The sequence below is a fragment of the Colobus angolensis genome, unplaced genomic scaffold, assembly GCF_000951035.1.
Source record: "Colobus angolensis palliatus isolate OR3802 unplaced genomic scaffold, Cang.pa_1.0 Scaffold41, whole genome shotgun sequence".
Taxonomy (NCBI): domain Eukaryota; kingdom Metazoa; phylum Chordata; class Mammalia; order Primates; family Cercopithecidae; genus Colobus; species Colobus angolensis.
Window position 1 is genome coordinate 4,874,178 of NW_012117488.1, and position 25,518 is coordinate 4,899,695.

The following is a 25,518-nucleotide window of genomic DNA, read 5'->3' on the forward strand; positions in this document are numbered from 1 at the left end:
AAAAAAAAAAAAAAAAAGCTTTGTGTTTTGACTCTGATTCTTAATTTTGACTGCTTTTCCACCTATCTGGTCAAAAGTTTAAAATGGAATCTTATGTTGACTTCGTTCAGTTAATAAAATATTTGGTATATTAATAAATAGTTAATTTCAATAGGTTATAATAAAATCTTAAAATATGCAGGCAATTCTGCTACAATGTAGTATATATTTCTGCATAACATATTTTTGAAAAACCCATTTCCAGATCATCATACATTGAAAACAACACAGGAATTACAAGAAAAGGAGTGTTGGGTTTGGCCACTCAAAACCTGTGTAACTTAATAACCAGGGCATTGACTGGGCATGGTGGCTCACACCTGTAATCCCAGGCTTTGGGAGGCTGAGGTGGGCAGATCATCTGAGGTCGGAAGTTCGAGACCAGCCTGGCCAACATGGAGAAACCCTGTCTCTACTAGAAATACAAAAATTAGCTGGGTATGGTGGTGGACACCTGTAATCCCAGCGACCCTCAGGAGGCAGAGGCAGGAGAATTGTTTGAACCCAGGAGGCAGAGGTTGCAGTGAGCCAAGATCACACCACTGCACTCCAGCCTGGGTGACAAAGCAAGACTCTGTCTCAAACAAAACAAAACAAAACAAAACAAAAAAACTAGAGCACAAAAAACAAAAACAAAAACAATTCTTATTACTACTTCCTGGCACAAAACAGGGGCAGGAGGGAATTGTATTTTATTTCCCTGTTTACCAATTGTGAATGAGCTTATTTGCCAATCAGAAAAATATGTTTAGAACAAGAGGAAAAATGTCTATTACTTTTAATAAAAGTGCCAGAATGTAGAATTTAAATGGCCTTAAATGAATAAAAAATATTACATGGTGTCCAAGGACATCAGGACTCACTCAAAGTGCAAAAAGCTTATTTTGTTTATTTTTAACTTTTATTTTAGATTCAAGGGGTACACATGCAGGTTTGTTACGTGGGTATATTGAATGATGCTGAAGTTTGGGGTATACATGAACCTGTTACCCAGGTACTGAGCACAGAACTTAACAGTTAAGTTTTTCAACCAAAAGGCATATTTAAACAGTCACTACCATTTAACTAAAATGATAGAGAACTGCTAATATTTGTATAGTGCTTGGAGTTTAAGTTAGTATCTAAAAGCAAGCATATGTCATATCACAACATGATCCCAAATATTGGGGAAAAAAAGAAGGAAAGCATACATTGTACCTTTGTTCTTCAGTTTTGATATGCAAAGCTCACAGTGAAAAGCCTGGATGTTGATAGGTTCTAGTCCAATTTCCACTTCTAATTAGCTATGCTGCCTTGGACAAGATGCTAACTCATGAGTTTCATTCACTAAACAATTACTGTGCACCTTAACTGCAACGTTATTGAGTTGACTAATCTGAAAATCTAGTAGTTGTTTGAATCAAACGAAGTAATTTACATGAAAATGTAAAACTTAAACATAGGCTGGGCACAGGGGCTAACGCCTGTCATCCCAGCACTTTGGGAGGCAGGTGGATCACGAGGTCAGGAGTTCAAGACTAACCTGGCCAACATGGTGAAACCCCATCTCTACTAAAGATATAAAAAAGAAAAATTAGCTGGGCGCGGTGGCATATGCCTGTAATCCCAGCTACTAGGGACTCTGAGGCAGGAGAATTGCTTGAACCTGGGAGGTGGAGGTTGTACTGAGCCAAGATCGCGTCACTGCACTCTAGCATGGGCGACAGGGCGAGACTCTGTCTCAAAAAAAAAAAAAAAACACACACTCGAAAACTTAAACAGAAAAAATGGTACCTAGTTAAGCATCTATATAACTTTGTCTTAATTATCTAGGGACAATTCTTCCCTAGATGAAAAAGGAAAACATATTTATATACACACCTCCTCATAAATCTTAAAATTCAAAGTCACTGCCTAAACCTGAGATTTTTTTATAAGGATTCTATATAAGACTGAAAAAATGTAATTTTAAATTTGTTAGGTACGTAACTGTTTATATCACTTCCTCTTCACAAAAGCACACACAAAAAACCCCACAGACCCTGAAGCTACAATAAAAAAATCCTATGTTTTCAGATGGCCATTAAAACTTTTTTTTTAACATTAAAAAACCCACTAATAGTACTTAAGGTACACAAGAGGTAGAGTTTCTTACTTGGATTTGGCTGCAATAACACTTCAGTTTGTTTCATTATTTTTTCTGTCCATATTTTGGTACATTCAGCTTTGCTAAGGAGGTTCTCTAAGTGAGCATCCAATTCTGTCTTCTCAGCCTGGCCAAGCTTTTCTTCTGTGAACTGTTATTGGTTGTAAAACAAAAATTAAATACACTGCAAATAAATTTTAGGGAACCATATCAATAAGTAAAAAGCAAATTCAAAGCTAAACAATCCTAAACATACAAATAACCATACTCCAGTTTTGTAAGCCACTGCTTATGAATACTTTTTTTGCTCCTATGTAATTTATCCATACCTCTTTTGTGGATGACCTTACCTTATAGTCATCACATACCCTTAGTTCTGCTAAAATGTATGGTATGAATTCTATAGAAAACCTAAGTGTACTTCTTGGTATATAAAGCATGCAACTATTTCAACTACCTATTCTAGGTAGACTAGGATTAATGGTAAGGAATAAGAGCTTTGAGTCAGTTGGATCTGAATTCAAATTTTAACTTCGTTGCTTGCTGTGTGACCTGAGCAACGTATTGAATATTTTTTCTTTAGTACCCTCTATTATAAAAGAGAGACAATACATATTTTATAGTGTTTGGGGGATTAAGTATGATTGTGTATGCAAATCACTTTGTTCGGTGCCTTGTAATTATTAAGTTTTAAAAGAGCTGTTAATGTTTATTGTGGTTTATATCTTATTAGCTCTTTAATAACACCTAGTTAGATAGTTTCCCAGAACATACCATAAAACCTGTCATTTAAGCTGCTGAGGATATGTTCCAGCAATTTATTTATAGACTAACTTTTGGAACATATCCTATTCATACTATGAAGACATCTTTTAAAGGTCATAAAATATGGTTAAACATACTCAATGAATCACTTTTTATTATTGAATATACTGGTATTTGAGAAAAGGTAGCATTGCCTATACAATAATAAAGAGGTAAAAGGATTCTGTGTAGATCTAGAGCTTTCTGGATACTTTTAATTAAACATTAGAGGTGATGACTCAAGCTGTTTATCATGTATTATTTTCCCCTAGAATATGTGGCTTTCTCCCATCTTAACACAGGCATATCACTAGCACTAATTCTGTGCTCAGTAATGACTCACTTATGGCTGACAAAACAGTGTTCACCTTGCCTTTTTCTCCTTTTGTTTCTTAAAAATCTCTTTTGCTACTCTATTTTCTGAGTTTTATTGTTTCTTTCAGCATCTTTCTTCTTGGTTTAATACTTTCAGGTTATTATCAGCACCTTAAGCTGAAGGGTCCTCTAGAATTCTATTCTTAGACTTCTGGTTACAATCTCCACTGAGGCTCCCTGTTTAGGGGCTAGAAATAACAGCTTAAATAGCTTTTGTAAAGCCTTGGGTCTTTTTGAAAATGGTCTATAGCCAGCCCCTGACCCAGTGGGTGGAACCAAATGTAACAGTTCCAAAGCTATTGCCTAAGCCCATAAACTTGCAGTGTAGCTGGAGGATTGGGCACTGAGCAAAAAGCAAACCCTGATCTCAAGGCCAGCTGGATAAACTATGCAACCTCATTCTTAGGAGAGAACCCTGTAGTCTTTACAGATTCCTGGAGATTCTAAGCAACAGACCTCCTACTAGACTTTTACATGTTCAAAGTCTGCCACCAATGGCTAGATAAAATAACTCCCAGATGAAGCGATCAACAGGAAGGGAAGAAAGGGAATACCTTTCACTCAGGTGAACATCACCTATAAAGAATGATCTAAAAAAAATTCTTAGCAGCTTAAAAATTGAAACTGCATGCATAAATTTCCCTTTAATAAGCAAGTTTATCCACTTGTTTGTTCATTTTGTTTATTCCTTCAACAAATACTTACTAAGCACCTACATATGTGCTAGGCACTCTTCTAAACACATGGGTTTCAGCAGCCAACAAAACAGACAAGGTTTCTGTTCTTAGGAAGCTTACATTTTAATGGCAAAGACAGACAATAGATAAATAAGGATATAAAGACACGAAGACAGTAAAGAGGACTAACATGGTTGGTTTTATTGTTTCTGAATGACGTAAAAAATCCAAGTACAGAGAAAGAATTCATTCTTCAGGGAGAGCAGGAGAATCATGGAAGGCTTTAGTGGGGAGGGATGGGCAACTTGGGCCTAGACAGGGGAGCAAGAGTTTGAGGAGTGTGAGATGGGGGTAGTTAGAGAAACAGCATCTCTGAGGAGGTAACAAACGACCTGTGACTGAATGATATGAACTACGTTAAGATCCAAGGAAAGAGTGTATAGTCCTGATGATTTATCTTCCAGTTGCACAACTTCTTTAAGCTCATTTGCATCATCCTCATACATATTAAATATTAATTTATCTGTAGAAATCCTTAACTTACAGTTAATAACCAATAATAGATTAATAGAAAAATCAACACATCAATAATTTAAAATCAGCACTTATGGCCAGGAGCAGGGGCCCCCGCCTGTAATCCTAGCACTTTGGGAGGCTGAGGCAGGCAGATCACTTGAGCTCAGGAGTTCTAGACCAGCCTAGGCAACATGGCAAAACCACGTCTCTACAAAAAAATACAAAAAATTAGCCAGGCATGGTGGTGCACACCTGTAGTCCCAGCTGCACTCCACTGCACTCCATTCTAGGTGACAGAGCAAGACCCTATCTCTAATTAATAAGTTAATAATAAAATAAATAAATATAAAATAAAATAATCACTGAATTTATCTGATACCAACTGGGGTTCAGGGCAAGTTTTCTCCTGACAGTATTTCAGGAAAATCAGCAATTAGAAAGTTAATTATTTGGAAAATAAAACATTTCAATCTTCAGATGAAAAGGACTGTTTGAGCCGGGCGCGGTGGCTCAAGCCTGTAATCCCAGCACTTTGGGAGGCCGAGACGGGCGGATCACGAGGTCAGGAGATCGAGACCATCCTGGCTAACACGGTGAAACCCCGTCTCTACTAAAAAAATACAAAAAACTAGCTGGGCGAGGTGGCGGGCGTCTGTAGTCCCAGCTACTCGGGAGGCTGAGGCAGGAGAATGGCGTGAACCCGGGAGGTGGAGCTGGCAGTGAGTTGAGATCCGGCCACTGCACTCTAGCCTGGGCGACAGAGCGAGACTTCGTCTCAAAAAAAAACAAAACAAAACAAAAAAGGACTGTTTGCTTAATTATTTAATATTTTCTTTGTGACTCTCATGATACTGCCTCCCAGGTATCTCACTAAATAAATATTCTTTTAGTGAAAAGAGTATGAAAGTATAACAGAACAAAGATGGGTATTTGCACGAAGCGATTTATTTGTATGAGCCTGAGGAAGAAAGAAAATATGTGAACTGGTAAAGATTCTACAAACACATACAATTAGTAGGTTTTTTCTTTTTTTTTTTTTTATTCTAGTTCAGAAGATATATGGAACCCTTACACATAAGTCAGATAGTCTGATTACAGAAAACCTGTTTGGAAAATAGCAGTACTGTAGGAAGGGTCACATGACAATGTTTCTATGTTTCACATTTCAGCACATTATATAGAGTTTTATTTTCTAATATCTTTTTTTAATGTTTTATTTTTTCAACAAGACCATTTACATCTTTCTTATACTTCTGTGTCAAGGTTTAGTGTATGTTCAAAAATTCCATTAACTAAGCTGTGCATTCTACATCAAATACTAGAAAGAATCTTAAAATATAGGTAAGAATAATTGTAGAGATTAATAAATTGAGACTCAGGGTGATTAAACACTTTGTCCAAGCTGTCAGCATTGGGATTCAGTGTGACATCTGTTTGAGTCATAGTCTCATCATGCTATACTACCCTTCCAGTAAATACTTGCTGATTTCCAAAATTAGTATTTTCTATTCCTATTACTATTATCCAATCATATTCTGTGCCTCCTTTCTCCTATGTCTGTTCACAGCACTCTGGACAGCTTTCTCCTCCAGATCACTTCTGCTTCCTACAAGATATTCAAAATATTTACCAAAATTAAGAGTAAATTAAATCCTATCATGAATGAATAAAGCGGAGGAAGACACAAAATAAGGACATTGCTAATTCTATCATATTTTAAAATTGAAATTATAAACTTAAATCTTATTACTTAAATATATAATTGTAAAATACATAATATTTCCCACAATTTTATCATTGTGGAAGCAAAAGGATTTTTCCATAATTAATCAGAAGTACACTGTATTAAGATAACAAATACAATATTTAATATTTTCTCTAAAGCATTGTAAATAATGCATCTACTACAGACATTATGAGTTATCTCAACTAAATTAATATTTAAATTCCTAATCAAAAATATTTATGGCTTATATATATTTTCTTCTACTGCAAGATGATCAGCATATGATGTGCTTCTTGCCTTCAAGGATTTTATGATCTACTAGAATACTGCCTTGACACAAAACAAAATTACAATAATGGCACTCTTTTCAGAAGGGCAAAAGATCTATTATTTCTTTTAAAAAAAGATCCCTTCCTAGTTACTAAAAAATTGTAAATTAACCCATAAAAATTTTAGTTTGCAACATCTCAAGTTCAAAATCATTACTTTGTAATCTCGATAATAGGTATTAATCAGAAACTAGTTGATTTTAAGCATATCTTTTAATGAATAGATGGCAGTATAGTTTAATAATTAAGAACTTTTGTGTAAACAACCTAAAAGGCACACTGTAAATAAGTCATCTTCTTAATAAGTTATTAAACTCAATGTTTTCTAAAATATAATTTGATACATAATTTTTTCATATTTCATTTGTAATACAGCAAAGTGACATAAGAACAGAAAGTTTAATCCCCTCTCTTTTATATATTTTCTCTAAATATTGCTTTGCAGAAAGAATTGTCTTTGAGTCGGCTACATTATACCAGGCACTGTAATCCTTCTTTTACTACAGGATAGGCACATAACCCACATTATTAAATAAGGAGCCTGGATTCCAAACTCTACTTTTAGGAAAAAAAAAAAAAAACACTGCAAGTAAAATAGGTGTGATCAAAGACATCTATTTAACGCAAACTCTAATCACCAGTATTACTAAAGAGTAATACTCTAAAAGAAATTTAAATTTCTTGGAAAATATGTAACTCAGACTCTGAATAATGTATTAAGTAAACTGTAAAGTGGATCTTTCTCCGTTGGTTCTAAATTTTGGCTGTTCTTTAGAATTACTTGAGAGAGCTTTAGAAAACACTGATGTCTGGTCTGATCCAACCCCTAAGATTCTAATTTAATTGGACTGGGGTGCAGCTCATATTGGCATTTATAAAGATTCCCCAAGTATTTTAAGTGCAGCCAAGACTGAGAACCACTGTTCTAAACTCATTCATAATTATTTAAATATGTATCACTTGATTTAGTGCATGCTGCATTACTTTACTTTCTCCTTTTGCCCATTTAGGAATGTCAAGCTGTTATTACTGTTACTTCACTGTGCTGGAGTTTTGCTTCAAATACATTATCTGTGTTGAGGTTCTTTCAGTAAATTGGTCTCCAAAGAATATTAAAGAAATTGACTTAGGTGTTTGAACATTTAAAATATAGTAGCAAAGCAACTAGGAGTACATCAATTGGGTGAGGTTAAGACTTTAATTTGTAGCTCTATCATTACCTTAAAAACACTTTCAAGAAAGGCCAGGCGTGGTGGCTCATGCCTGTAATCCCAGCACTTTGGGAGGCCAAGGCGGGTGGATCACCTGAGGTCAGGAGTTCGAGACCAGCCTGGCCAACATGGTGAAACCCCGTCTCTACTAAAAATACAAAATTGAGCCGGGCATGGTGGCACATGCCTGTAATCCCAGCTACTAGGGGGGCTGAGGCAGGAGGATCACTTGAACTTGGGAAGTGGAGGTTGCAGTGAGCCAAGATTATGCCACTGCACCCTAGCCTGGGCAATAAGGCGAGACTCTGTAAAAAAAAAAAAAAAAAAAAGAAGTATTTCAAGAAATATGACGAATTGAAAAGAGTTTTATAGATTTTCTAATTACCTTACTCATGTAGTACATAAGTGTGAATTTTAACATCAGGTTAACAAACTATCTTCTATCTACTTTACCAAAATAATGCAAATAGCACCAAAGGATACGAAAACAGTTTTAAGTAACACTAAACATGTAAAGTTTTTATGTAACAAGAAAATGTATGGATTTCGAATATGACATATTTTATTTATTAGAATTTAAGAAACATGGTGAAGTTGTCACAGTGTGAATTCTGTAAAAGAAACAGGATTTCAGAAGCGCTTGACAGAGTTGTTTGGCCAAGCTGGAACTCCAGCGACAGTCTGACAGGAGCTAGTTAATGGCAACATCATATTCATCTTTACATCCTTAGCTTAGACACACCATGACACTTGCCAAAATAAATGGGAGATCAAGGCCAAGCTTAAAACTATATTTTAAAAACTATATTCCTTAGAAAATAGGTGGTGTTCGTGAAATTCATAGTATGACTTTAATAATCAGTTTAGAGGAAATGTTAGAAAATTTAAAATGAACTCCCTAAGTAATTTGATTTGAAAAATTCTTTTTAGAAAGTCTATGCCCTTATTTTAATGATGGTGAGCAAAGTTTTGCTTCAGTAAGAATTCTGAATTAAAAGCACATCTCTTGTTCCTTTATCCACCTGAAAGATTTATCAAATAAAGAGTTATTCACAAAATGGCTATTACTACAAAGAATATTTATGACAAATTTGAGACTATTACTATGAAGTCTTTGAGGGCAGGAACAGGGTCTCATTCAGCTTTGTATCTTTCAACGCCAAGCACCTAGGAGGTACTCAATTTAAATACAGGTTGAATGGTTTATTATTTTATACTGGTATTAGTTAATTTCAAGGTCAGCAAACATAATGTTAGAAAATTCTAATAAAGACACCGTTATTTAACATGCTTATTGTTGCCCTTCAAAGATTAAACTTCACATATGGATAGTAATTTGCCTGGCTAAAATGATATGAAAGTTAAAATGAACCATGTTAGATGTTGTGAGAGGGGAATAAGAAACAGAGTTGATGCCTTAGCACATACAAACTTATTAAAGATGTGAAAGAGTAACAGAATTTTAGAGTTCTAAGAGATCTAACACAATAGTTCATTAGAAGAAAAGTGCCACCTAATGATTCGGAATTGAAAATGATTCAGGATTTCACAGCAAGCTCTTGTGGTCTAAGAAGCCTTATTAGCTGAGATGGATTTAAAGCTATTATCTTCAAAAAAGTTTCTGTATTTTACTTTTATTTTAAAATTTTTTTTTTTACTCTATTTTGGAGATGAATAAAGTTGTATCTTAAGGAAAGGAAAGAATAGGCAGACAGGACACTTAAAAGGAGTTTAACTATACAAACAAAAGCCTAAAATAAGTACAAGATATTTTGGAAATTAAAAAATAATTTGGAATACAGTGTTTATATAAGTGAGAGAAAGAACCAGATTGTAAGGGAGTATTTAATGCTCAACTAAGAAGTTTGGACTAAAAAGATGGATTCTAAGAACAAATGGCATTTAAAACTCTAGTAAAATAACAATTAAGCAAGGGTGAATTACCTGATACTTTTGTATTTTACCATCTTGAGGTACTTAAAAACAAGCACCCAAATGGGCTAGTTAAGAATAAACATTTCTACTCATTTATACATTCTAGTATAACATTCTTTTTAAAGTACCAAGGCTTAAAAACAAATTTTAAAAGGAGGGAAGTGGAGAGGTGATGGGACTCATCTATGTGCTTTACTAGTTTGATCTGACCTTTTTTAAAAACAAGAAATATGTTTAATTTTTAACTTAGGAATTTTTAAGTAAAATGGAAAACAATGTATGGCATTGGCCAACCAAAGATTGGCACATTCCTTAGGGTACAATTTGATTTGAATGAAAATTATTATTTATAAACACGAATGTTTAATTCTCTCTCTACTATTCTTACTGCTTATAGATACTGGCATAGCTCTTAAGCTATTCTTAGCACGAAACTTGGTACTTTGGCATTATACTGATGCCAATGCAATTTAATATAGGAACTCAGCGACGAAATAAATACTGAGATGAGAAAGCAGTGTTTTGTTGAAAACCACCACACAGCATTCCAAATTTCACACGTTCTATTTTAGAAGCATCCTTTGTTTTCTTACAAATTTTATCTTTAAAAAAGTATTGTAGAAAATGTCAAACATACAAAAGTATAACAGTACAATGAAACCTCATGAACCCATAACCAACCTTCCACAACTATCAACATTCTGTTAATGTTGTTTCAGTGACCTCTGTTTTTTTTTTCTTCTGAAATATTCAAAAGCTAATCTCAACTGGTGTGGTGACTCACGCCTGTAATCCCAGCACTTTGGGAGGCTGAAGGAGGTGGATCACCTGAGGTCAGGAGTTCAAGACCAGCCTGACCAACATGGTGAAAACCCATCTCTATTAAAAATGCAAAATTAGCTTGGCGTGGTGGTGCATGCCTGTAATTCCAGGTACTTGAAAGACGGAGATAGGAGATTCGCTTGAACTGGGGAGGTAAAGGTTGCAAAAAGCCGAGATTGCGCCGTTGCACTCCAGCCTGGGCAACAAGAGCGAAACTCCGTCTCAAAAAAAAAAAAAATAAATAAAACAACAACAAAAAAACCCTACCAAAACCAAATCTCAGATATGGTATAAGTTTATCTATAAATATTTCAGTATGTGTCTATTACAGTTGCGGACACATTAAAGGATCCTGTTTCTCCAAAAATTTTTCCCTTAATAAATGGCTCAAGCCAAAACCTTGGAGTCATCCTTGACTCATCTTTCTCTCATACCTCACAGCCAATCCGACAGCCAATACTGGATAATTTGGAACCTTCACTGGATAATTTGGAATCTTCCCTGCTACCACTGTAATCTAAGTTACAATCGCCTTTTACCTGTATTATGGCCACAGTTCCTTCATTGATCTCCTTAATGCCCCTGCAACTTCAGTCTTTGTACTTCTTCTTGCTGCCTGAAATACTTTTATTCCAAAAAAATTAGGTCTGTCTCTTCCTTGAGGTCTCTTGGATTTCATCCTATTAGAAAGACTTGCCCCGACCATCCTATCTATACCACAATACTAATGTTAGAAAATACTAATAAAGATGTTAACAATCACCATCCCTGCCATTATTCTATTCTTCTGGCCATGATTTTTACCACCACCTGATGTATTTACAAGCTTATCTTCTGCTACAATGTAAGCTTCAGGAGAGCAGACACTTTGCTGATTTTATTCACTGCTTTATCACCAGTGCCCATAGTAGCCACAAGCAGACATGCAGTAGACACTTAAATATTTAAGGCTGAAAAGAAAATTATTTGATGGCTAACAGATTAGCATAAATTTTAAAACTTTTTCCTAAGGAATTTGAAACAAGGAATTAAAATTCTTTGGGAAGTACACATTTTGAGAGCTTTGCTAGATTTAATTTTTTAAATCGAGTCTATCCACAATTTAAATCAGACTAAATTCTAGTAAATGTGTCCTCTTTAAGGGGTGTGAATTATGTCTGAAACATATTTAACTGTACTTAAAGGAGTAGCATTATATAGTGTCAAATCCTCATGTAAGCATCTAGAATTACAGGTAATGAGCACTAGGACAAAAAAGTACCACAGGCTCTAGTCCTCTATTGCAGTCAATGTTAAAAGCGTACAAGTGTCTCACACATCAGAATTCATTTCAGACCTTCAATCACTCATTCTTCTTGCACCTTGTCTTTGAACTATTAGAAGCTAGAGAATTTAAATCAAAACATTATTTTAATATGTATTTACAAGCTTATCTTCTGCTACAATGTAAGCAGAACCTATAAAGGTTCAATGTCTTTACAATATATCATATTTTAGGGAAGGAAGGGAAGAAAAGGGTTAAGGCAGCTAGCTTATTACTCACCATGCAGATTTTAGAACTTAGAAATCAAAAGCTAGAAGGAATTTCCCATCTCTAAAGTGTTACTTGCTTGTTGATATGGAAATGCTCAGATTGTACCAGATGATTTTTAAGGTCTCTCTAGGCCACAACATTCTATTATTCTAGCTATCTTAAACCTGGAATGCTTATCCCGGAAGAAAAAGCAGCTTGGAGTACTAGGTCAGACAGCACCTGGTTATTTACTAGCTGTGTAAATTTCTTAACCTCAGTAAGGGTGCTTCCTCACATATATAAAAGGTGTTAATAACATCTATCTGGCAAAGTTATGGAAAAGACTGGAGATACGTCAAATGCATTGCGAAGTGCTTGACAGGTTTTTCATAATACAGGCAGCTATCACCTTGCTCTAGCTCTACTATTCTTTTGCCAGGGATAGTGCAATGTAGGCTCAACTGTGCCAACAAAATTGGGGCAAAGGCAAGGAAAGTAGTAAAGCCATAGAACAGATTTACATTTTAGCACCAATTTGGTATGCATATTAGAAAATTATTTTTGTTTTCTTTTTACAAAAGAGAATGTTGTTGCCACCGTGACTATGCCATTAACTTAAACACCAGATTGTTTACAATTCATGTTGTGAAATTTACATCTGTTCACAGATTTACTGAGTTGGCATAATGTGGGTGATGACTGTGGGAAACGGCCCAAGTTTCTTAGTACTGATACTTCCTTGATTGCAGAATATCGAGAGGTAGTCAACTTCTTCCCTTAAAGTATGTTTGAAACATACTACTGTGACTATAGCCATAACAATTTCCCCGCATCTCTCCTTGATCTACAGCCGGTGCTTCCCATTTTGAAAAAGAGTGAGAACCCCCCAACTGTAGGTTTCTCGTGGTCTTGGCAAAGCCTCAACGCCAACTGGCGATCTCCATTTCCCCCGCGGGCTGCCAAGCCCAAGACAGTCCTTTCAGGGAGAACGAGGGCCGGAGGGAACTGTGTTGGCAGCTCTCTGGGTTGAAGGACAGGAAAAGGAAACTCCCTTCTTGGACTCGGAGGGGAGGGTGAGAGACGAAAGGAAAGGGTGGGGGTAGTGCAGAAATGGCCTGTGTCTCGATTACCCCAACGGACTCGTAAGCCTCCGCCAGCCCCGGGGTGGAGCACTGGCGTCGTGGGATCAGAAAGGCGGACAGTGCAGCCTTAGTGTCCTGCAGGGGTGGGAGGAAGCTCCCGGCCGGCCCCACCCCGCCTCGCTTTCCGTGGAGCGGCGGTTGGGCAGCAGCGGGGCAGAAAACCGCCGCCGGGCCCGGGGAGGGGACCAGGCCGCGCCCATCTCCCAGGCCTCTGGCTGCAGCAGGCCCGCTGGGTGGTCGGCGAGGCCAGGGGCACCGCGTCGGGCTGGGGTCCCCTCCCTCAACCTTCCCGGGTGCCGCCACCCCTTTTCCCCCCAGCACCAGGGTACCTGCACGGCGCGACTGAGGAAGGTGCCTGCGTCGGCCGCCAGCTTCTTTACGTTGAAGTCCATGATGTTCATCCTGGGCGGCAGCCCGGCGGAGCCGGCTGACCTAGCGGCGGCGAGGCGTAGGCGCCGCGGCCGGGCTGGGACGCAGGGCTACAGCGGCGAGGGCAGACGTGGTAGGTGGAGGGAGGCGGCGCCAGCCCCACCGCCGCAGCTGTCGTTTCCGTGAAGGGGGTGGATGAAGGCGGAGCGAGGGAGGAGAACGAGCGCCCGCGGCGGCGGCGCCAAGGATGGGTCAGTCGGTCGGGAGAGCGACCGCTAACGTCGACGATGGGCCCCGTGGGCTAGCCGGAGATGGACCGGCAACCCGGCAGTGTGGAGCCGGGCCCCAAGAGGGAAGCGAGCGAGGACCGCGGGTTGGAGCCTTTCTCGAGGTTATCGCGGGAACAGCGACCCCTTGAGGATTGCGGCGGCGCAGCCCCGGGACGCGCTGGGAGCTCCGCCCGGCTCCTGTGGAGGAAGCCGCGAGGGAGAGCCGCAGGGTCTCGGCGCCTCTGCGTGCTTGCACTTAACCTCCGAGAACCCAGAGCGAACGCGACCCACATTTCTCTTTTTGTTTTAAGAGTAAATATAGGAATTACAGCATAGAATTACAATATCTGGAAATTTGAACTGACAGGTCCCAGTCACAGTATGGCACCGCGCGACACGCTTGGTCCCTGAGGCCTGGATGCCGCACAGCGAACGTTTGCGGAATAGGGTTGGATTTACTGTCCCCTACCGAGCCGGTTGCTCATTCATTCAGCATAACTGAATACCTCCTGTGTGCCAGGCACTGAATCGAGTGTTGGAGATGCCACGCTGAATAAGACAGTGTCCTGCCCTCAAGCTCCCGGTCGGTTACTTGACAACCTTCCGGGACCTCAACACTACGTGCCTACTGTGTGAAAGCAAAGTGCCAGGCGGAGGACACAAAGATGGCGAGCGACACAGCATAGCCCTTAACAGTTAAGCGTGACTACTTTTAATAACAAATGAGAATATTATGTGACATCCGTTCCAAATCCTGTCATTCCAATTAACTTCTTAAGCATCCTTCACGATACAGCCTCTGCTTGAAAGGAATTAAAACAGGTACAAGCATGGAAGGAGACGTTGCTATCATATTTCAAGAATAAGAAAATGCTCTCTCTGTTTTGTGTGGTTGTGCAGCAGGCAATGAAATGAGCTCACATTCAGGCTTCCGTGTTTCACTGAAACAACAGTCACAGATGCAATAGATGTTAAAGGTGAAAGACGAGTGCAGTAAAAGCATTATGAGGACAAGAAGAAATCATGTAAATATTTGTGTTGTTTCATTCTTTGTTGTGGTGGCAGAAACAGCCCCCTCTCTAAGGTAACTCCAATATAATGGAATCTCCCAGCTTTGAAATACTCCATGTCTCTAATTTTCCAGAAATATGGAAAAATAAATTTATAATTAAAAATCCTATTTCTCATTTATTGTCTATTTTAGATTTTTATGTGGAAAATCATTTGCCCTCTTCCCACAGCGCTGTTTTTAAAGTAGGTATAGTTGCCATAACCTATGCTCGTCTCTACAAAAGGATCACACCACCGTGACCATCATTAAAGAATTTCCCCTTGGCAAGATGGCGGCCTCGGCAGCGCTGTTCTTGCGCTTGCGGAGCGGGCTCCGACTCGGCTCGCGGGGACTGTGCAGGAGGTTGGCGACGCCGCCCCTCCGGGCCCCAGATCAGGCCGCAGAGATCGGGAGCCGCGGGGGCACTAAGGCACAAGGGCCATAGCAGCAGCCAGACTCAGAGGGTCCCAGCTATGCCAAAAAAGTTGTGCTCTGGCTTGCTGGGCTGCTTGGAGCTGGTGGGACCGAGAGCGTCGTCTGTATCTTTGGAAACAACCCAGTGGACGAAAATGGTGCCAAGATTCCTCATGAGTTCGACAATGATCCAATTCTGGTACAGTAGTTGCGCCGGACATACAAATATTTCAAAGATTATAGACATGATCATCGACCCCACCAGCCCTTGCCTTCTCCCAGACCCACTGCGGAAGCCGTACTACCAGCCACCCTACACGTTCGTTTTGGAGCTCACCGGCGTCCTCTTGCATCCTGAGTGGTCGCTGGCCACTGGCTGGAGGTTTAAGAAGCGCCCAGGCATCGAGACCTTGTTCCAGCAGCTCACCCCTTTATATGAAATTGTCATCTTTACGTCAGAGACTGGCATAACTGCGTTTCCACTCATTGATAGCGTGGACCCCCACGGCTTCATCTACTATCGCGTATTCCGGAACGCCAGAAGGCACATGAATGGACACCATGTTAAGGACATTTCATGTCTGAATCGGGACCCAGGTCGAGTAGTAGTTGTGGCCTGCAAGAAGGAAGCCTTTTGCCTGCAGCCCTATAACGGCGTCGCCCTGCAGCCCTGGGACGGCAACTCTGATGACCGGGTCTTATTGGACCTGTCTGCCTTCCTCAAGACCATTGCACTGAACGGTGTGGAGGACGTGCGAACCGTACTGGAGCACTACGCCCTAGAGGATGATCCGCTGGCAGCTTTCAAACAGTGGCGAAACCGGCTAGAGCAGGAGGAGCAGCAGCTCCTGGCCGAGCTCTCCAAGTCCAACAAGCAGAACCTCTTCCTCGGTTCCCTCACCAGCCGCTTGTGGTCTCGCTCCAAACAGCCCTGAACTCTGGGCCTCCTCAAACTCAGTGCTGGGGTCCAGAGCCCCAGTGCTTCCAGACCAAAACTTGAGCCACCACTGTCCAATAAAGTACATCCCAGACGCCACACCTGTTGTGTCCCGAGAGTCTCCAGATGGGGGCATCGGGATGAGGTCCGGGACTCTCGGGTCACCATCCCACAGTGGCTGATCGGCTGCCAAGCACAGAGTGGGGGCTTTGTTGGATCAGAGCGGATTTTTCACCCTGGTCTGGGAATGTAAAAACCCTCGCTGTGTCCAAAAAAAAAGAATTTCCCCTTTAATGGTGGACACGGTGGTGTCCCTGAATCCTCATCCTCAAGTGTTTCGATCTTCCCGGTCTTGGAAAAACAACAATGTTACTTCTTTCTTTTGCACCCTCTGTAGCTGTAATCCTGTTTCCCCATTCTCCATAAAACACTTACCTTATTTTCATATATCTGTATTCTTAGACTTTGATACTTTTTTTTTGTTTGAGAGAGAGTTTTGCTCTGCCACCCAGGCTGGAGGGCAATGGTGTGATCTCAGCTCACTGCAACCTCTGCCTCCTGGGTTCAAGGTTTCTCCTGCCTCAGCCTCCCAAGTAGGTGGGATTACAAGCATGCATCACCACGCCCGGCTAATTTTTTATATCTTCAGTAGAGAGACAGAGTTTCACCATGTGGGCCAGGCTGGTCTCGAACTGCTAGCCTCAAGTGATCCGCCTGCCTCAGCCTCCCAAAGTGCTGGGATTACAGGTGTGAGCCACCGCGCCCAGCTGATTCGCTTTCTTTACAGAGAAAGTATAAATCATCACTCTGTTTGGCAGAAGCCTCTTGAATCAAATTTCCTTATTTCCACCTCCTGTTCTCTCCACACTCTTTCCTTTATCATTGGCAAATGTTTCAAAGGAATAGTTGTCTCAGGTGTTCTGAGTAGAACCACTGCTCCCTTAATCTTGGCTGCACCTTGGCATCACCTGGAGAGTTTAAGCAACCACTGATGCCTGGATCCAGTCCCAGAGTGCAGACTGGGCATTGGGATGTTTTAGGAGTTCCTCTTGGTGTTTTTAATGAGTGATCAAGGTTGAGAACTAACTTGTCACCCTCTAGAACTTGCTCCATCAGTCTCTACCCTTTGCCTACAGATTGATTCTATTTCTCTTACCAGATATGAGTCCCTTAAGGGCAGTGTCCATTTCCTATTTATTTTTATATATTTTATGGTTTGCACTGGAAACATAATGAATTCCCAAATGATTTAGTAAGTGAAGAAAGTAATCAAATCATGATGTTTACAGTGCTAAGCTCTTTTGTGACACCATCACCCCCAACCTCAATTTCCAACTACCTGTTTATCCACAGATTCAATATTTCCATTGGCAAGTCTGTTGTAGTTTGCTTTTCCTGAACATTCTTTTCTTGGGTTTCCTATATTGATAAATTGAATCATACACACCAAATCACCTAAGCCAGCAATCAGAGTCCCCTTTGATTATTTCCCACCACCAATTGATCTATCCTGGCAATTTCTTCTCTGAAACTGTTTCCTATCTCTCATTTTTATCCTCTTTTTAAAAAACAATTTTTTTATCTTGAAACAATTTACAAACTAAGAAAACTGTTGCAAGAATAATACAAAAACTTCTGTGTACCCTTTGCCTAGAAACCCCACTCAAACTTTGCCAATTATTCCAATGTCTTTACAGCAAAAACATCCCAGCCAAGAAAGATCATGTGCTGCATCCAGTTGGCATGTTGCTCAGTTCTCCTTCAGTCTGGATCAGTTCTTCAGGCTTTTCTTGACACTATTCCTTGCCCAGAGTTAGCCACTATTTTTAAATTGGTATGATTAATATCTATTATGTTTTTGTACTTTCACTGAATTTGTATGAATCTATAAAGAGTACTACTATGTTATATTTTTAAACTGCATAAATGGTATCGTATAGATAAATCCTTTTGCATTTAGGGGTCTAACACTTTTATTTGTATATTTGATGACTTTTATTCTTTGTGGATTGATTCCTTTTGCTTTGTACATTGATTCCTTTTTGCTTTTTTTTTTTTTTTTTTACGGCTCATTTTTAGTGATGTGGAAAAAAAAATGTTTCTTCTGTCAGAGACCCCTAAGGTTATCACTGGCTAGTGAGCAATTTTTATATGAATTTCTTTCTTGGCTTGGAAGTTCTGAGATCATTCACATATTATAAATTTGAACCCAGATCAGTAGGAGTACAAACTATGATTCAAATTCTCAAGGGAGATAGATCTTCCTTTTTTTTTTTTTTTTTTTCTCTTTCAGAGCTTGTGCCATGACAGAAAAGCTTCTTGCTATGCCAGGGAGTGAGTTTTATCTAGTCTACCATTTCATTGAGGGTACAGAATTTCATGGGTTTTAAACTTGTGTGTGTGTGTGAGGTTATGAAGTTGGGGAACAGGGTGTGCTCACACTTAACTGATTTCTGCTTGCACCAAGGGCCCATGGTCTTATCACAAGTTACCATGTATTTTTAAAAATTATAAAGGCCGGGCGCGGTGGCTCACACCTGTAATCCCAGCACTTTGGGAGGCTGAGGTGGGTGGATAACTTGAGGTCAGGAGTTCGAGACCAGCCTGGCCAACATGGTGAAACCCTGTCTCTAATAAAAATACAAAAATTAGCCGGGTGTGGTGGTGGGTGCCTGTAATCCCAGCTACTCGGGAGGCTGAGGCAGGAGAAGCACTTGAACCCAGGAAGCGGAGGTTGCAGTAAGCCGAGATCATGCCATTGCATTCCAGCCTGGGCAACAAGAGCGAAACTCCATCTTAAAAAATAATAATAATTAATGAAAATTGACAAATGAAAATTGTATATACTGTATTGTATACAACCTGATTTGTAATATGTATACATCTTGGAATGGCTAAATTGAGTGACTTAACATATGCATTACCTCACATACTTATTTTTATGGTGAGAACACTTAAAGTCAGTTCTTAGTGATTGTGAAGAATACAACATGTTGTTAACTATAGTCACTATGTTGTACAATAGATCTCTTGCACTTATTCCTCCTATGTAACTGAAATGGTATATCCTTTGACCAATGTCATCTAGCTCCCTCACTCTCTCCCAGCACTTGCTAACCACCATTCCACTCTTTGCTTCTATTGAGTTCAACTTTTTTAGATTCCACATTTAAGTGAGATCATGCAATATTCATCTTTCTGTGCCTGGCTTATTTCACTTAGCATAATGTCTTTAAGATTCATCGGTGTTGTCACAAATGACAGGATTTCCTTCTTTTTAGAGGCCAGTTTTCCATTGTATACATATATCACATTTAAAAAATCCATTTATCCCCACATGGATTTAAACATTCAAGCACCATCCTCATTCAATCCTTTCCCCACTCCAGACGGGGTCATATTGTGTGTTCAAGACCCTGGTGTCCAGTTTGGTTTTTTATTTCTGCCACCTGAATTTTTACCTGTCTTTTTTTTTTGTAAGCTCAAGTATGTATTATTATTAATTTATTTATTTTGCTGTTCTTTACCCAGCATTTCTAAGTATTTGTAGTAGAAGAGTTTTCATGTTATCTAGTCTGTGTTGGTTAAGGATTGGTTGTGTTCAGCTCAAGTAACAGAAACCTAGCTGTAGTGACTTACCCAAATACTGATTTATTTTCTCACCCTCTAAGAAATTCAGAGGTAGGCAGTCCTCTGTGTTTTTGTTTTTCTATTCTTATCAGGTAGCTTTCATCCTCATGTCTCAAGATGGCTCCTGTAATTCTAGGCATTAAATATGTTTTTAAGGCAGAAAAAGGATGAAAAGTAAAGGCGAAGGTACATGTCAACTGAGTCTGCTTCTTACTCCTTAAATCAAGAAAAGAGCTTTTTTCATAAACCCCATGCAGTAAACTTTGGTTTACATCTCATTAGCTAGAATTGGGTCGTTTAGTTCTCCATAAATGCATTAGAGACTGATTAAATAAATGTGCCCTGTTAAAAAATAAAGTATTTTAATTTTTTATATCTTTAAAAAAATCCATGTCAAAAATACATACATATATATATCTATATGTATCAATACATATAAATTCAGTTGAAAGTACACAATCATAATATAAATTAGTATTTTATTTTTAAATCTTTATTTTTTAGACAGCACTTATTGTCATCCTGAACAAAATGGGGTTTCTGTTAGCAAGACAGAAAGAGAATAGTTATAGGGTAAGCAACTATCAATGTCTGCCATGCTGCTGTAAGGCAAGAATTGAAAGTCTCCCATGCTCACTGAAACTTCCTTTCAGTTTTTAGATTGATAAACGGGGCCACTTACATAATTTGCAGGGACCAATGCAAAACAGAAGTATGGAGCCCCTTTGTTCAAGAGCAAAAGGAAAGTGCTGTTAAAAGGAATTAAAGTAAAACTTTTTCCTTTATTTTGTGATTCTCTTTTGACTTGTCATATTATTTTTTATTTGCTGTTTAATGTCATTCTAAACAAAGAAAAGATTATAATTTATTAGAATGAATTTTACCATAAATCTTCATGTTGTACAAGAACAGTTTCATTTTATTTTGTTTTGTTTTGTTTTGTTTTGTTTTATTTTTTGAGATGGAGTCTCACTCTGTTGCCCAGGCTGGAGTGCAGTGGCACAATCTCGGTTCACTGCAACTTCTGCCTCCCGAGTTCAAGTGATTCTCCTGCCTCAGCCTCCCAAGTAACTGGGATTACAGGTGCTTGCTACCACGCCCAGCTAATTTTTGTATTTTTGGTAGAGATGGGTTTTCACCATGTTGGCCAGGGTGGTCTCGAACTCTGTGATCTGCCTGCCTCGGCCTCCCAAAGTGCTGTGATTACAGGCACGAGCCACTGTGCCCAGCCCTACAATGCCAGTTTTAAAACAAATATAAGAACATTTCTCAGCATCACTAATTATCAGGGAAATGCAAATCAAAACCACAATGCAATACCACCTTACTCCTGCAAGAATGGCCATAATTAAAAAAAAAAAAAGTAGATGTTGGCATGGATGTGGTGAAAAGGGAACACTTTTACACTGCTGGTGGGAATGCAAACTAGTACAACCACTATGGAAAACAGTGTGGAGATTCCTTAAAGAACTAAAAGTAGGTCTACCATTTGATCCAGCAATCCCACTACTGGGTATCTACCCAGAGGAAAAAAGGCGATTATATGAAAAAGATACTTGCAGATGCATGTTTATAGCAGCACAATTCGCACTTGCAAAAATATGTAACCAGTTCAAATGCCCATCAATCAACAAGTGGATAAAGAAAATGTGGTATATATACCATGGAATACTACTCAGCCATGAAAGGAATGAAATAATGGCATTCATAGCAACCTGGATGGAATTAGAGACTGTTATTCTGACTGAAGTAACTCAGGAATGGAAAACCAAGCATGGTATGTCCTCACTCATAAGTGGGAGCTAATCTATGAGGACATAAAGGCATAAAAATGTTTCAGTGGACATTGGGGACTCAGGGGAAAGAGTTGGTGTGGGGTGGGGCATAAAAGACTACACATTGGGTACAGTGTACATTGCTCAGGTAACAGGTGCACCAAAATCTCAGAAATCACCATTATAGAACTTATTCATGCAGCCAAACCCCACCTATTACCCAAAACCTATTGAAATAAAAAAAAGATAAAAAAAAAACAGCGTTTAAAATGTATGTATCATCATTGAAATTGTATTTCATAGTACATGCATGCATATATATTTTGTTCTTACTAAAAGAGTGGAAATGCGGCACGAAACTAACTCAAGTTTTAAAATTTTTATTTCTTCATGTGTGCATATTCCACCAATACTTTACCTTCAGCGTGCTGATGATGAGTAAGGAAGGACTGAAAGGAGGAGAAACTATGGGTTGCCTTTTCCTTCTGTCATTTGTTCAGCATAAGTGGTTGGCAGTTTTAAAAAACCATTTACTTTGTACTCTCATTGGTCTTCTGGAATTCACAACTCATAGATGTACTGAAAACGCTATATATGAATGGGGCCTCAAAGAACAGCAGCAGACGTGTGTCTGTAAGTGCTGATGTATAAAGATTTCCAAGATACCATATTAATAAAAAAGTGTATGGAACAGTGTATGGGTGATTTAGTGTAAATAAAAAGGAATATGTGTTCTATGTATATGTAAGTACTTTGTATATGCATAACTTGTTAAATAAAAATAATTTTGGCCGGGCGCGGTGGCTCAAACCTGTAATCCCAGCACTTTGGGAGGCCGAGACGGGCGGATCACGAGGTCAGGAGATCGAGACCATCCTGGCTAATACGGTGAAACCCCATCTCTACTAAAAATACAAAAAACGAGCCGGGCGAGGTGGCGGGCGCCTGTAGTCCCAGCTACTCCAGAGGCAGGAGAATGGCGTAAACCCGGGAGGCGGAGCTTGCAGTGAGCTGAGATCCGGCCACTGCACTCCAGCTCGGGCGACAGAGCAAGACTCCTGTCTCAAAAAAAAAATAATAATAATAATAATAATTTTAAGAAGCTACATATAGTAGTTACCTTTGGGGAGAAGATATGAAGTAAGGAGTAGAGCTTTCACATTTTCTTTTGTATCTTTCTGTACTTCTTGGATTTTCAACATGTGTATGTATGTGTATATATACACATGTATAACATTTCTTTCATGTTTTGATTTTTGGATTTCAGAGTAAAACCTTTATTGATTTAATAAACATGATGGATACTCATTAAAATATTCAAACAGCATAGAAAGTGACAAAGAAGAAAGCAGCCAGCAATCCAAGTACCATTATCCAGAAGTAGCCAGTGATATCTGTTTATGTGTGTAAATACAATGAAAATTGAGTGAGAGAGAGACACACACAGAGGAAGAAGAAAAAGAGAAAGTTATAAAAGGTATTAAATTCAATTAATTTAAATTTAGCAGAAATAAAAGACAAGTAAAAAATGAATAAACCTCATGTTATTTCTTTCCCACAGACAAGACCCCTCTTGGAGTCATTTTATGTGAGATTTTCTTCCTTTTTCTTTTTTCTAAACCACCTGTTTTAATCTTAGACATCATCTGTTAACTTACCATATTAAAGATGAGGTAATTAGAACTTATTGTTTTCCTTCATCTTGCCTTTGTCTCTCTACCAACTTACATGGCTTTTATTATTTTTACTTTCAGTTAAGCAGTGAGTCGCCAGTAATGTCCAGTGTTATTGGAGTATATAGGAAAACAAGCATTCTCAAACACTATTTGAGGAAGTGCACGTCGATAAAGATATTTTGAAGGGTAATTTGGCATATTAATTAAAATTTAAATTTGACCAAGCAATTCTACTTATAGGAATCTATCTAAAGCATATTTGTACAAAGATAAGTATACAAGCCTTTTGTGCAACACTTTTTAATACCAAAGAGTTGGAAATGTTAATCAGTAAGAAAATGGTTTTACGAAGTATGGTGCATTCACAACGTGAAATGCTACGGAAAAGTTAAAAGAATTATGGAGACAAATCTGTACTGAAATGGAAAAAATTCTAAATTATATTGTTAAGAGAAAAAGAAAGTCATACAGTATACCTATAGTGTGATTCCATTTTATTATGAAATGATATAAATATATATCCACACATTCACACTTGTACAGAATTGTACATATAGAGAAAGACTGGGGAGAGGAAAAGGACTGGGAAGGTAAAGAGGAAAGTTCATATTTAATCTCGTATACTGAAAATCTGCCTTTGTGTTTTACAATAGGAATGTATACATTGTATAAAAGGCAGAGAAAAGGAGAAAAACAAAACAGTCTCTTCTCCCCCCAATATGTGTAAGGAATCTAATTACTTTTATGTAGTATTTCATGTTTAACGATTGATATAATGGGTAAATCTCTTTCCATTTCGGATGAAAAATAAAGCAAAACAAAACAACCGAGCCTTTGACACAATCTGCCTGCCTTGCCATAGATGTTAGCCAACAAACCAAAACTCCTCACCATAGAATGACACAATTTCTTTTCTATTACACTTAAGATCCTGGAATCATTTAGTTCTCCACACTCTTTAATCCTGAATAAAAGTGTGAGGCTACTGGCAATGCTATTCTCTTTCAAAGAGCTTCTTGCCCATTATGCCCATGTTTTTACTTTGAGGACTGAATATTCATTCCACTTGAAAATAAAGCTTGACTATAATTTCATTTTATGCTTTAGTTATTGATATTACCTTGTGACTTGAGATGAAGACTCAAAGGAAAAGTAAAATAACAGGTTGGCCCACGTTGTTAGAATTTAGGTTAATATGACTCATACTAGCAATTAGCTTCTTGTCCTAAAAGGTAAATATCTGTTTATTTACTGACGCTTTGAGGTATGGGAGTAAGGAGACAACGTCACCAAATTATGTGGTGTAAGTTTAAGCTCTTAAGTTACCAAGGAAAAACTTAAAAGGATCCACTTGCCAGTTACTTACCAAACTGATCGTCTAACAAACACCTACTATGAGCAACTCCTATGCTAAATTCCATGAAGGACAGCAATATAAGTTATAATCTTTTTTGTTAAATGATGAGCATATGTGAGATAACATGGAAAGTTGAATCTAAGAAAGTCTGGCTTGGGAAGTATTCAAGTGGTCGTGGTAGGGTTAAAGATATCCAGAAGTCTTCTAAGAAGCACAAAACATGATTCCTGTACTCAGAGACATGCAGTCTTATTCACATGCAAAGAGAACCTACACTGGCTATTGCCAAGTATCAAGTGAGGTGAATGTCATCATAAGTCACAGAATGGATGCATTATATGAGTAGTCAGATAAACCTCACAGTATGAGTCATAAGACATCTAATAATGTCTAGAAAGCAACTGAAAATATGTGATTAAAGCTTGGGAGAGAACACTGGGTTAAAGATAGCGGCTTTGGAGTCATTTGCATAGCTGTGATAAATAAGATTTCAAATAGAAGATACATAGAATGAAAAGTGAAGGAAGATTAAAACCTGAAGAAGGCAGCAAGACACTGTAAAAATAAAGACAGTTACAGAACTGACATGTTCACAACTATTAAGCAAAACAAGAGTTAACTAAGTGGACCGCATTCAAAAAGTTTAAGCAACCTTTTCAACTTTTGCTTGGAATATTGCTGATCCTTGTTTTGTTTTTCAGAGTCAAGGAAACTTATTTTAAACTAGTTATGGCCATTAATAATTGAGTAAGGTATACTACTGTAAACAAAATTTGGAGCATGTTCATTTTTCTCCACCTGGTTCCTCTAAAATTTGGAGACTGTA

The 25,518-nt window shown here is 38.7% G+C and overlaps 1 protein-coding gene and 1 pseudogene across 5 annotated transcripts in view; one reads left to right on the plus strand and one right to left on the minus strand.

Moving 5' to 3' along the window:
* SH3GLB1 (SH3-domain GRB2-like endophilin B1) overlaps positions 1-13,971 on the minus strand; it is a 44,626-nt gene extending 30,655 nt beyond the window's left edge. For 3 of the 4 annotated variants that reach the window (XM_011956081.1, XM_011956080.1, XM_011956079.1), the window contains exons 1-2: positions 13,544-13,971; positions 2,174-2,315 (exon numbers count right to left, since the gene is read on the minus strand). In XM_011956081.1, coding sequence (XP_011811471.1) covers positions 2,174-2,315; positions 13,544-13,615 — 214 coding nt within the window. In that variant the 5' untranslated portion in view covers positions 13,616-13,971. The remainder of the gene's footprint in view (positions 1-2,173; positions 2,316-13,543) is intronic. The other variant, XM_011956082.1, reaches the window with a different exon arrangement.
* A 1,221-nt stretch (positions 13,972-15,192) lies between these two features.
* On the plus strand, positions 15,193-16,522 carry LOC105521772 (annotated as a pseudogene). Its single transcript, XR_001003324.1, has one exon. The product of XR_001003324.1 is annotated as a mitochondrial import inner membrane translocase subunit TIM50 pseudogene (transcript).
* The last annotated feature ends 8,996 nt before the right edge of the window (positions 16,523-25,518 follow it).